The sequence below is a fragment of the Stegostoma tigrinum genome, chromosome 6, assembly GCF_030684315.1.
Source record: "Stegostoma tigrinum isolate sSteTig4 chromosome 6, sSteTig4.hap1, whole genome shotgun sequence".
Taxonomy (NCBI): Eukaryota; Metazoa; Chordata; class Chondrichthyes; order Orectolobiformes; family Stegostomatidae; genus Stegostoma; species Stegostoma tigrinum.
In genome coordinates, this window is record NC_081359.1 from 82,114,616 (window position 1) to 82,127,175 (window position 12,560).

A 12,560-nucleotide genomic window follows, 5' to 3' on the forward strand; every position below is an offset into this window, starting at 1 on the left:
GTTGCAACCATTTTTTCCATTTCCTTTGTGCATTTTTGACCCAAGTGAGGATGGAAGGCAGTGGCGCAAGTTGCACTTTACAGTGAGTCTGATAAGAGACCTCCATAACACATGTCCCCTTGCCACCAATAAATAAGGATGTTTGTTTGTTCTGTCTTCTGACACTTACAGTCAATTTGTCAAGAGTTCTGAATTTCCACATGTTACAACTCCGACCTTTTTTAATTTACATCATCTTCTCCAAAGTTAGCCCCTGAGCCCCAGCCCTACAATTTAACAGTGCTAAGCATCATGTCGCGCTAACCTCCATTGGAGTTCCTCTAATGTACTAGTGTCTGCCACACTCTTTTTTTTAAATTGAGTTGCCCTTCTTCAGTATTATTATCGCTGCTACATCCCAAATGTTCCCTCCTGTTGCGAGATTGATTTCCACAGCTTTATCACAGAAGGTATACCAAATAAGCCCACCCCCAAAATAACTTGGCAGGACACTATCCACCGACTAGTGACTGGGCCTCGCTGATCTCTGTGCAACTCGTGCCTAGCTTGCTCTTTAATCCTTGCACTGTATAGGTTCTGCAGGACAGAGCATGACTCATTGACTGCTGTGATATGGAGCCCTGACCATCCAAAGTGGCTGGCCCACTGTGTCCAAGCCCCTGAGCAGAGATTGAGCCTTGCCCTTGACTGATTCAAACCTGCTGACTGACAACTGTCTCTTTTGATGACTGAGGATTTCTTGATTGAGACTTTGAGTCAGACCATTTGAAGCGGATTGAGGCGCATACATTGTTGGTGCATGCATTGTTGGCATGTGCTTTAGGTGTGACATTGATATAGCATGGTGTCACACAGCACTGTGTTCATCCCATGAGTGATCACTGGTAATGGTGATAAACTGAATTTTGTGTCTGGATCAAAAGGCAAAGCAAGACAGAAGAACTGTGAGCGTATATGCTGTCAATTTGGTAGGAAAGCGCGAAAAGCCAAGATAAATATCAGTTGTTGTCATCCTGCAATGGGACCACCCTTGCTTAGTTTTACTTATGGCTATGTTAGCAAAATTCAGTGCATGTGTGTTCTGTCTTGACACCTCTAGCTCCTTTTTTTAGATTTTTTTTACCATAAGCACAAATGAAGCAACTTTTGATCGGAATCCCCTGTTTCCTCTAGTTAAACATTTAGAAGTCTGAAGTTTTTGTTGCATGCCATTAGTTTGTTTCTGATTCTATAACCCACACTGGCTGTTCTACCTGGTTTAAGCAGCGCGGTTGAGACTGGCACCGTGATTTAATCATGGAATTGCCAATGAATTTGCATTTTCACTGCTATCCAATTGTTTGGTGTCCTGAGTTTGAATTTTGCAATTTCTGGCTAGTTACTATCATTGAGAGGTTTAGCATCTTGGATTGATGGTTTTCCCTGTAATTAAAAAATGACAACCATAGAGGGCTCATGTTGCTTCTGTTCGAAGAGTTATTTGGTCAGGGATGTTGTAATTCAATAAACCTGGGCCCCAGTCGCATAGACTGTGTAAGTATAAGAACTGATTGTCAGAAGGACTTTTAAGATACTTTAAGCACCATTTCTGAGTAATTAAAAGAATGAGTGTGAGTTTAGTTAATTGTGGAAGATGATCATTATTTATGAATGTCTTAATTTCAGGTACTGTCTTAGTTGGAGTTTAGTTTAGTGACTAACCAAAGGCCTAAAATTGCTGAAGATGAATATTTTTGAATCCTTTGTTTTTAACATTGCATTTAACAATTTAAAAAAAACAACAAAAATCAGGATTTCAATGAAAGAACCATGCTGATATGCTATTAATTTGTTTTTAAAAATTTGTACAATTAACGTAGTAATAATCATAATGTTTTCATTTCCCTACTTATGTTGAGTGATGCTCCCAGCAAATGCATCACTTAACATAATTATTCACCCATTTAATAAAAATTGTAGGCTTTGCCCAGTTTTCTGTGGGAGCACTTCCTGGCAGTAACACTAATCCACTAGCATGCCAGAATATCAAATCATCTCTGCAGCTTTCTCAGCAAAAGACTTGTAATTGGACTGCTTACTTTTTCAGCCTTTGCACAAAAGTTTGGATCCCAGCAACCCAGAGCAACTCATCACTCCTTTGATTTCAATTGGACATATAGCTATGCTGGCCCCGGAACAATTTTCTGCACCTCTGAAATCCCTGGTGGCTGGTTTTGTTGTGAAAGATTTGTTAATGAATGACCGAGTAAGTACATATTTATTATTGAAAAAAATTGAAATAGCAGTTTGCTTATGAATTGGGATTTTCCATTTGTGTTGTCTTTACCTGTCTACCAAAAGATGTTACAAATTTCATCACAGATGTTAGCTAATGTCTTGCCAAAAATTGAAACAGTAGGAGACATTTAAATGATCATGATCTGTATGATTATTCATTACTGTATTTTCAAGTAGTACCCAAATTTATTGCTAGCATTGATAGTGGTTGTGATAATGTTGGAGCTAAACCATTTTTGACATGTCCAGTTGAACACTGTGTGGAGCACTTCCTTTCGTAACATATGTTAAGCAACTGTGATCTTGAAAGAACACGCCAAGGGGAATCCCTCCTTTTTAACAGTATATTTGTTTCTGGAAGGCTGTTGCAGCACAGCATACTTGTATAGTGCACTGTGGTGGTGTTTATGATGTGCTATTTTCATGAGCCTATTAAACATTTGTCTGGAGCTGTTAGTTAACTGGGAAGGTAAAAAAGTTTTAAGGCTCCTGTTTGTAGAAATCTTTAAATACCTCCCAAGTTCAGATCACTGATGTTCTGATTGGTCAGTAGCTATTTCTGAATTTAAAGAATTGTTATTAGTTATTGTTCGAAGACTGATCTTACCGTTCTGTTATTAGTTTCCAGTGAAGAAGACGACAAAGCTTTGGGTATCAGATGATGAAGTCTGTCCTGAGACACTGACAAAAGTAAGCGCTGTTCAGTAAAATGCTGCCATTTTCTTCTGCCTTCACCATTAAGGTTTTTAAAGTGCTATAAGGAGTCTGATAAGGTAGATAAAAAGAAAATTATTTTTAGCCACCCAGGTAAAGCATTAACATATGTGTGCTTCTTTCAATCTAGCCTATTATATTCACTGTTCACAATGTGATCTCCAAAACAAAGTGGGGTCAGAGTGCAGACTGGTTGTCATTTTGTCTTTAGCTTTGTCTGTAACCATGACCTTGAGCTTCTGATAACCTGTCACTTCAGTTCTCCATCTTGTCATGCTGACATTTCTGCCCTTGACCTGCTGCACTATTCCTGAGAGATCCAATATAAACTTCAGGAATGGCACCTTTTTATATTTCATTTTAAGCACCTTTTACAGCTTTGTGGTTTTGATATTGTGTTCAACAATTTCAGGAATATACCTACCATATAAACTGAGATTTATATTATTTTAAGATCATTTATTGCAAGCTTGAATTCTTAAATTTCGAGCTATTGAGAGTTGTGGGTTTTCTGAATGTTTGTTTGAATTTTGATTATTAAAGGTTTCTTTATCTTCTGATTTTTGTTAAAGCATGTTCTGGGAAGTATTGTGTACCATTAATCAAGTTCAGTGTACCTTGGTAACAAAGTGTGGAGGCTGGATGAACACAGCAGGCCCAGCAGCATCTCAGGAGCACAAAAGCTGACGTTTCGGGCCTAGACCCTTCATCAGAGAGGGGGAATGGGGTGAGGGTTCTGGAATAAATAGGGAGAGGGGGGGAGGCAGACCGAAGATGGAGAGAAGAGAGAGAAAACTGTACCTTGGATGTTTTGTGACCCAGCAAGATTAATAATGGGACTGCTGGAGATGCCTGCAACTTGTTTGTTTTTGGTGGACCTTGAGGGGTAACACCTGTAGGTTGTAGAAATTAATTGGTTCCTTTTCACTCTTAACAGTGGTTTGAGAGAGTCCTGTGAAACCCTTTTTGAAGTTGCTTAGATAAACCAATGTTCCTGTTATGGGAAGGCCATTGTTTTACTATCTGGCCACCGCACCTTGAGGAGAATATCTTGGTCCAGGAAGTAGTACAACATAGGTTTACATGAATGATTCCGAGGCTTCTGTGGTTAAGTTCTGAGGAGGTGTTTTCAGATTAGGTCTGTTTTCTGTAGAATTTGGAAGGCTAAGGGGTGATCTGTTTGAACTCTGCAAAGTATTAACAGGAAACAACAGGGTAGATAAAGATAAACAATTTGCACTGTTTGGAGATTCTAGAACTGGGGGCATTGTCTGCCAGTTAGGGCCATGCTGTTCAGGAGAAATGTTTGGAAGCACTTGTGCACACAGAAGGTGGTAGGGGTTGGAGCCCTCTTCCACAAATCAACAGTAGATGCTAGATAAGTTTTTTTTTTAAAAGTCCGAGCTTTTTATTAAACAAAAGTATTGAGGGATGTAGGCTAATAGAAGGTCTATGGAGTTGGACTGCCAATCAATCAATCTCATTGAGTAGTGGAATAGGCTCAAGGGATTGTTCTTGTGTTCATAGAGTCAGAGAAATACAGCACGGAATACAGATCCATTGGCCCAAAATGGTCCATGCTGACCATGGTGCCTACTTGGCTAGTTCCAATTACTAGATTTCCCCTTCCCATCCACATATCTACCCAAAGATTTTTAAAATGTTGCTATTGTACCTGTCTCGACCACTCTCTCTGGCGGCCCATTCCATATACGCACCACTGTCTGGATGAAGAAGTTACCCCTCAGGTCCTTCTTAAATCTATCTCTTCTCACCTTAAACCTATGCCCTTTAGTTTTCAGTTCCCCATCCCTGTGAAAAAGATGATGTGCATTCATCCTATCTACATCCTCATGATTTTACACACCTCATTCTCCTTTATTCGAAGGAATAAAGTCCTATCCTGGCCAACTTTTCTATATAACTAAGACCTACTACCTGGCAACATCCTCTTTGCATGCTTTCCAGCTCCGATTCCCAAACGTGATCTGTCAGGAGCTGCAGCTGGGTGCACTTCTCTCAGGCACCAGAGATGCTAGAAATCTCCTCCCTGCTCACCCACATCCTGCAAGAGGAGCATGCCACTATCCACTCCTAACACTGGCCCACTTCCTTAATGGCTGCTGCCTTGTACACCTTTTACCTTGCCAGTCATCCTTCTCACCGAGCCCTTTTCTTTGGTCAGAGGGTTGAGCGGGTGGGGGGAGGGTGGAGAAGAGGAGAAACACCAATGAAGTGTTTTAGGTTCAACCACTCCATGACCCCAGGTTCTCTCTGACCTGCTGTACAGTCGTGATGACTGTAGTGATATCTCTAAGAATTCTGCTGTGATGACTCTCAGCTGCCCTCTGAATCCTGTTTATTGTAATGAGTTAGTGGAATTCCTAGACCAGAGATGTTGGGATAAAGCCCTTAAGAATTTGTGTGAAGGTGACCATGTTTAAGTTGGGTGCATGAATAACTCCATGAGAAGATATCAAGTAACGTATTGAGGTTTTTACTGACATGGACTCTGATGTGAGTACTGTACCAAGGGTTTGTTTTGGGTATTTTACAGAAGCATTTGTGTTATGCCTCACTGGCGTAGTATGGTAGAGTTTATGTTCTGCTGCTGCTGGAATTGTCACAAGTTAAAGCTTTTTAAAAAATATGCAGGATTTCCTCATTTTATCTGCCTTTTAGAGCCAGACTGTTGGTGTTGATCAGGGTTTTGTACTTAACAGGAATTGCTATCTATTGCAAATAGATTCTAACTGAATCACTTGGTCAGTCAAGGGAAGACTGTCAGGTCAAGGAGGCTGGGAGGTAAGAGGTAGGGGTGGGGGTTTGAGGTGAGAGGACTGGACAAGAGGGAGCAAAGATGGGCAGGTCAAGGAGGCAGGGGAGAGCTGGGCTGGTTTTGGGATGAGGTCGGGGGTGGGGAGATTTTGAAGCTCGTCAATTCCATATTGATACCATTGGGCTGCAGGGTTCCTTGCGGGAAATGTAACGAAGGATGCCAATTTGTTATCTCAGATTCTGCAGCATTGGCAGTTCCTACTACTCCTGAATCAATTTTAATCCCACAAAGTCTCTTCTAAGGATGCCAAACGAGCTCCATCCCTGCCTCCTTGACCTGTCTGTCTCCTCTTCCTGTCGACTTCTTTTTTTCCCCACCTTCCATCTGCCTCCCTCTGTCTCTCTCTCTCTCTCTCTCTATTTCAGAATCCCCTACCCCTCCCCCATTCCTGAAGAAGGGTCCAGACCTGAAACGTCAGCTTTGCCGCTCCTCTGCTGCTTGGCCTGCTGTGTTCATTCAGTTCTAGACCTTGCTATCAGATTCTCCAGCATGAGCAGTTCCTACTGTCTCTTGTTTACTTCTGTCAGTTTTTGGCTATAGTGAATGCAAGGGGGGGGGCGCAGTTTACAAGAGTATTCAAGTTTTAATTGGTTAAAAAAAGGGGGGAGGAGTGGTCATGAGCAAGTAGGCAAAAATCTTAAAATTAGAGCTCTAAATTTCATTACTCCAACCTTTTTATGTGCCAGTTTCCCAGTGTCACCCCATTTAAAATTGCAGCTGGGGTATTCACACGGGGAATCATGTGCGCAGAATAGACAAGACTGAAGCCTTGAACCATCTTTGACAAGAAATACTGAGCAATATTTCATCACTTGTCCGGCAGGCCCTGACTTCACAGAAATTAGTTTTCAGCTAATTTGGCTCACTTTTTTTAAAAATGGCATCTGGATGTAGTTGATTGCTGTTATAAAGCATTGGTCTCTGTTCTGTAATCAGAGATTTTGATCAGTTGGGTCAATGGGCTGAGGATTGGCTGATGCGGTTTCTAATTTGGATAAATGTGGGATATTGCCTTTTCCTTTTTTTTTTAAAAAAAAGCTAGACTTGTACAATTAATGGCATTTCTCTGCGTAGTGTTTGTAGAACAGATACCACTAGGGGCTCAGGTACATAATTCTTAGAAATTTACATCACAAGTAGACAGGGTATTTTAAGAAAGCATTTAGCACACTTGTCTTCATTGCTCAGGCCTTTTTGAATATAGGAGCTAGGACATTTTGTTAATGTTGTACAGGACATTCATGATATCTCTTGTGGAGGACTGTGCGCATTTCTGGGCACCCTGTTATCGGAAGGCCATGAGGGAAAAAGTCCCAATCTATCCAACCTCTCCTTAAAACTCAAACTGTCCACTCTCTATAACATCCTCGAATCGTTTTTACATGCTTTTCAGTTTAATTACATTCTTCCTATAGCAGGGTGACTAGAACTGTGTATAGTACTCCAAATGTGGCTTTACCAATCTCTTGTTCAACTGCAACATGACATTCCAACTTCTCTACTCAGTGCTCTGACCAAAGAAGGCATGCGTACCAAATGCCTCCTTGACCTTTTAACGCTACTTTCCCTTAGGTCTCTCTGTTCAGCAACTCTCCTCAAGGCCCTACTGTTAGATGTGGAAGACCTGCCCTGGTTTGTGTCTCTGAACTGCAACACCTCACTTATCTGCATTAAACTCCATTTGTCATTCCTTGGCCCTCTGGCTCTGTTGACCAAGATACCTTTGTAATCTTGGGTGACCTTCATCACTACCTACTGTTTTGACAGTTTTGTTGTCATTCGCAATTTACTAAGCATGCCTCCTGTATTCTTATCCAAATTGTTTATATAAATGATAACAATAGCAGACCCAGCACTGAACCTTGCAGCACACTGCTGGTCACCAGGCCTCAAGTCTCAAAAGACAACTCTCTACCACCACAGTCCATCTCCTGCTGCCAAGACAAGTTTTTATATCCAAATGGCTAGCCCTCCCTGGATCCCATATGATCTAATGTTACTAAACAGCTCTCCATGTGGTACTTTGTCACATGTTTTGCTGAAGTCCATAGAGACAACATCTACTGCATTTTCCTTTCTGTCGTCTTGCTCACTTCTTCAAAAATCTCAATCCTATTTGTGAGCCACAATTTCCTAGGCACAAAGCCATGCTGACTATTCCTCATCTGTCCTGCCCTTTCCTAGTGATGGAATTGGGCGGGGCAAGAGATATCATGGGGCCACACGGGAGCCAGGATCATTTGAAAAATAACCTCGGAAGGGAGTAGGAGCAATTTGCTACAGAAGTCAATTTCCAAATCCAAACCTAAGGATCAAACAGCAGCATCACAAGAAATCTGACAGATTCTTGTGGGTGAACAAGGCCAGTAAATAAATTTTCACACCAAATTGCTAACTCATTGTATCCCAAAACCCTCCTGCAGCATAATGCACTGTATTCCTATCACTCACCCAGCAACACAACCACGCACTCAGGAATTGTAGGCAATATTGAGCCATTTCCTTTAAACCTCATACACCAGCCACTGAACCCAGCCTTATAACCGCCTTTTGCTATTCAGCCTTGGCAACTATATCACCCAGTTAGAATGCTAGAGAATTAATGATACCTTGCCTTCTCTTTTGCAAGAACAATGTGATTTAAAAAATGACCCATTGTAACTGCATCACTGATCCAGAGGCCCAAGCTAATATCTGATGAGGTTCTTGAATCCCTAGGGAACGTAGGTGATGAAATTGAAATCAATTGATGAATCTCAATTTTAAATTTAGAAACCATTGTCCTTTGCTATAAAACATTATCTAGTTTACTAATAGCCTTCTGAAAAATAATCCTGCCATCCTTACAATCTTGGTAAAGTTACTATGTGGCTCCAGACCCACAGCACCTAATTACTTTGGGAATAGATAAGGTAGATAGCTAGCAGGTTTTCCCCATTGTTAGGGAGTCTTAAACTAGAGGGCATAGGTTTTAAGTTGAGAGGGTAGAGATAAAAAAAAGACTCCAGAAGGGCAATTTCTTTTCACACAGATGGTAGTGAGTGTCTGGAATGGGCTGCCAGAGGTAGTGGCGGAAGTGAGTACAATTTTTTGGAAACATTTAGACATATTCACGGATGGGGTAAGTGTGGAAGAATATGAACTAAATGCAGGCAGATGAACCTATTTTAAATTGTGAAAACTGGTGGCATGGGCAAGTTGGACTGAAGGTTTTGTTTCCATGCTGTGTATCTGACTGTGACTCAAAATTGGAGAGGGCTCAGAAAAGCTTTACCAAGGTTTGAGTTATGAGGAGAGGCTGGATAGGCTGGAACTTGTTTCAGTGGAGTGTAGGAGGTTGAGGAGTGACCTTCATAGAAATTTATAAAATTGTAAAGGGCATAGTTAAGGTAAAGAGCAAAAATCTTTACCCTAGGGTGGGGTAGTTCAAGACTGGATGGCATATTTTTAAGGGGAGAGGACAGTTTTTAAAAAAAAATGCCTGTCATGCCTTGTTTTTATACAGTCGTTCATGTGTGGAACACTTTGCGAAGAATTTTGAGTGCTTTCTGGAAGCGGTGTTTGGGTTAAGAGAATTTAATCAGTGCTGCCATAGATACGGAAAAAGTCATTTATAATGGAGGAATTTGGGCACCTAGAGCTAACAAAAATGTGGTGTCTGAAAGTGTGAAGACGGATGAAACTGGCAAGTTGAAACAGTGTAGGAAGAAAAGCAACTTTGGAGTGAGAAACGGCACAGAGGTGACAGTCTACTGGATTTCAAAGGTTTAGCACTTTTATATTTGTTTTGAAATACAATAAAGGTGTGTTGTAACTACAGACAGTGGGTCCACCTTGTTACATGTCTGATCTAAAGCAAATACATTTTGCATTAAGTGCATCTGGCTTGAGCTTCATCTGAGTGTTTGAGCTGGAGGCCAGATTGCACTCACTGACCTGTCAGGATTGGATCAGAGTTATCTGGCTACTTTTTCCTTGTAAGAGTTGGTGCGCCCTCTTGGGATAAGGTCTTATGATTTGGTTAATTGTCAGGTACAGGTTGGTGCAGGTGAGGCAAATACATGGACCCAGCAGGTGAAATGGAGGAAGCCTCAGCCTTTGCACTTGTCTGGTAGCTTTTGTCAACCTGTCTGGATGAAGGTGGTTGCTGCACAATGGTTAAGCAAACTTGATGATGGATCTGTGTACAGAGGCCACTCAAGAACAGAGAATTAGTTTGACTATACTGTCACCTGCTACCACTATATTCTATCAACAGAATTCTCTGCAACTAAGAACAAGAGTTGAAGTGGTTGCGTTATCTGCCTGCTGTCAAAGTTTTGGGTAATGATTCTGGGCTAGAGAGGAGCCCTGCAGTGGGAAGAAAAGGATCCAGTGGTTGTGGTCCGTGTTGGTACCAAAACAAAGGACTACCAATAGATTTGACTGAAGGAACACAAGCATCTGGGGCTAACTTAACATAACAGAATTTCAGAGGTAATACACTCAGGATTGCTAATGAAGCCATGAGTAAATTGAGATAGATTAAATCAAGTCAGAAGTTAAAAGTTTGGCTCAAAGATATGTTTGGGAGAAATGGGAGTCAGTTCATGAGATACTGGCACCAGTATTGAGGAAAATGGGATCTGTACCAATAGACTTTTTTGAGCTGGACTAATGATTGTGTAACTGGGGCAACAGAGAGAGCTTCAAACTAAATACTGGGAGCAAGAGATCGATTTTTGGAAAGATATTGTAAACTGAATAAACAAGAGATGATAAAGATAGCTATAAGGGAAATAATAATCGGTGCATGGTAGGAAGAGACAGAACACTCAAACCTATGTGTACCAGCCCTTAATGCTAGATATGACATTGGTAATAAGATCTGAATTTGTGTGGTGTACAAAGCAGATAAATTGACAGTGCAAATAGCGATATGTGTGACCTAGTAGCCATTGTAGAAAGTTGGATGCAAGATTACAAAGTCTGACGTATGAACATGTGTGATCCCAAGGAAGGTGGGAAACTAGGACAAGTTGGAGGAGTAACTGTGATTAAGCATGACATTGGTCCATTCGAGAGATGACTTTGATTTTGGAGAGCATGATGCAAGTTGTTTTGCATAGAAATGAATCACACATGGGTTCCCTAACATGTACCACTCAGTAGCACTGGGTATGTATGATAACATGGTTTTTAATAAAGTGTATTTGTAATAAAGATACAACATTTTAATGTGTATGTTTTTGAAATTTGCATAAAAACTGAATGAACCACATGGATGGGGACAGTATGAGAGATCGATTTATGCTCAGTATTTGTGAAATAATTTCTTAGTATAGCATGTTCTACAGCCAAGCAGTGATCAGGCTGTATCTGATCTAGCAGTGTACAATGAGACAGTCTTAACTATTGGCCTCTCACTGAAGGTTCCCTTTAGTAGCAGCGATCATAACATGACAGCATATCACATTTTGTCTGATGGAGAACACAGTGGATCAGAAACTAGTGTTTTAAACTTAAATAAGTCTGTTATGAGGCCATACAAACAGAGATATTTACAGTGTACTGAATAGTTTGGTTGTGATCTAGGTGAATAGAGATGTATTAACAAATGCTTAAGGCGATATTTTAAATTACTTAAGTTCCAGTGGAAAAGACTTCTAAGGGATGGCTGCCCAATGACTCAAGCCGAAGAAGTTGAAGATGATATCAAATGAAAAATAAATTTTGAAAGCTCATAATTCTGCAAAGATGAGTGACTGGTCAGAATATTGGATAGAATATTGAGAATGGAAGAAAAGTGTTAAGTAAGGAGGGAGAAATTCAGGTGTGAGGAAAAGCTAGCTAGAAATATTTCCAGATGGGGAGAGTTTTTCTCCAGGTATTCAAAAAGGAAGTGAGTCTGTAAACTGCATGTTTGTCTTCAAGTGAATGTTGTAGCGTGAATAATGGTAAATTTGAGAAATTGAAGATTTTGGCATTCGTCTTCACTGTGAAGTAACTTCGTAGGAATAGTTATGACTATGGAGGTAAATGGATAGGAGGAACTTAACAGTGGTAATCTCCAGGAAAAAGGTGATAACTAAAAGCTGATCAGCTGCCAGTTCCTGATTGACATCAGCCTGGAATTCAGGGGTCTTGAGAGTGACTGTTGAAATCATAGATGACTTAATGTTAATTTTGCAAAACTCTCTAAATTCTGGAACACTGTCATCAGAATATGTGACTTCTCCGATCAAGGCTGGGGGTGTAAAGGCAGAAAGTTGGAAACAAAAGCTGGTTTATTTTTAATATCTATCATGAGAGGAAAATGCAGAAATCTATTATTAAGGTGGTTGTCGTGGGCTCTTAGAAAATGTCTGGCAGCATAATCAGGCAGAGTCAACATGATTTTGTGGAGGGAAATACCATTTGACAAATTTATTTGAGTCTGAGTCATACAGCACAGAAACAAACCCTTTTGGTCCAACTAATCCGTGCCGAACATAATTCCATGCTAAACTAATTCCCCCTGCTTGTTCCTGGCTTTTCCTATTCATGTACTTACCTGAATTTTTTTTTAAACCTAGTAACTGCTCCAGCATCCTCCACTTCCTCAAGAAGCTCATTCCACAACATGAGCCATCCTGTTGTTTTTAAAAAAAATCCTCATGTTTTCTTTTTAAATCCCTCTCCTCTCCCCTTGAGAATGTGTCCCCTTGTCTTGAAATTTCCCAAAAGAGGGGAAAAAAGCAACTACTATTGA

The 12,560-nt window shown here is 40.6% G+C and overlaps 1 protein-coding gene across 3 annotated transcripts in view; it reads left to right on the forward strand.

Moving 5' to 3' along the window:
- The window catches only part of LOC125453351 (sister chromatid cohesion protein PDS5 homolog B), a 228,211-nt gene that overhangs the window by 152,027 nt on the left and 63,624 nt on the right, over window positions 1-12,560 (forward strand). For all 3 annotated transcript variants that reach the window (XM_048532792.1, XM_048532793.2, XM_059646710.1), the window contains exons 21-22: window positions 2,087-2,245; window positions 2,899-2,967. In XM_048532792.1, coding sequence (XP_048388749.1) covers window positions 2,087-2,245; window positions 2,899-2,967 — 228 coding nt within the window. The remainder of the gene's footprint in view (window positions 1-2,086; window positions 2,246-2,898; window positions 2,968-12,560) is intronic.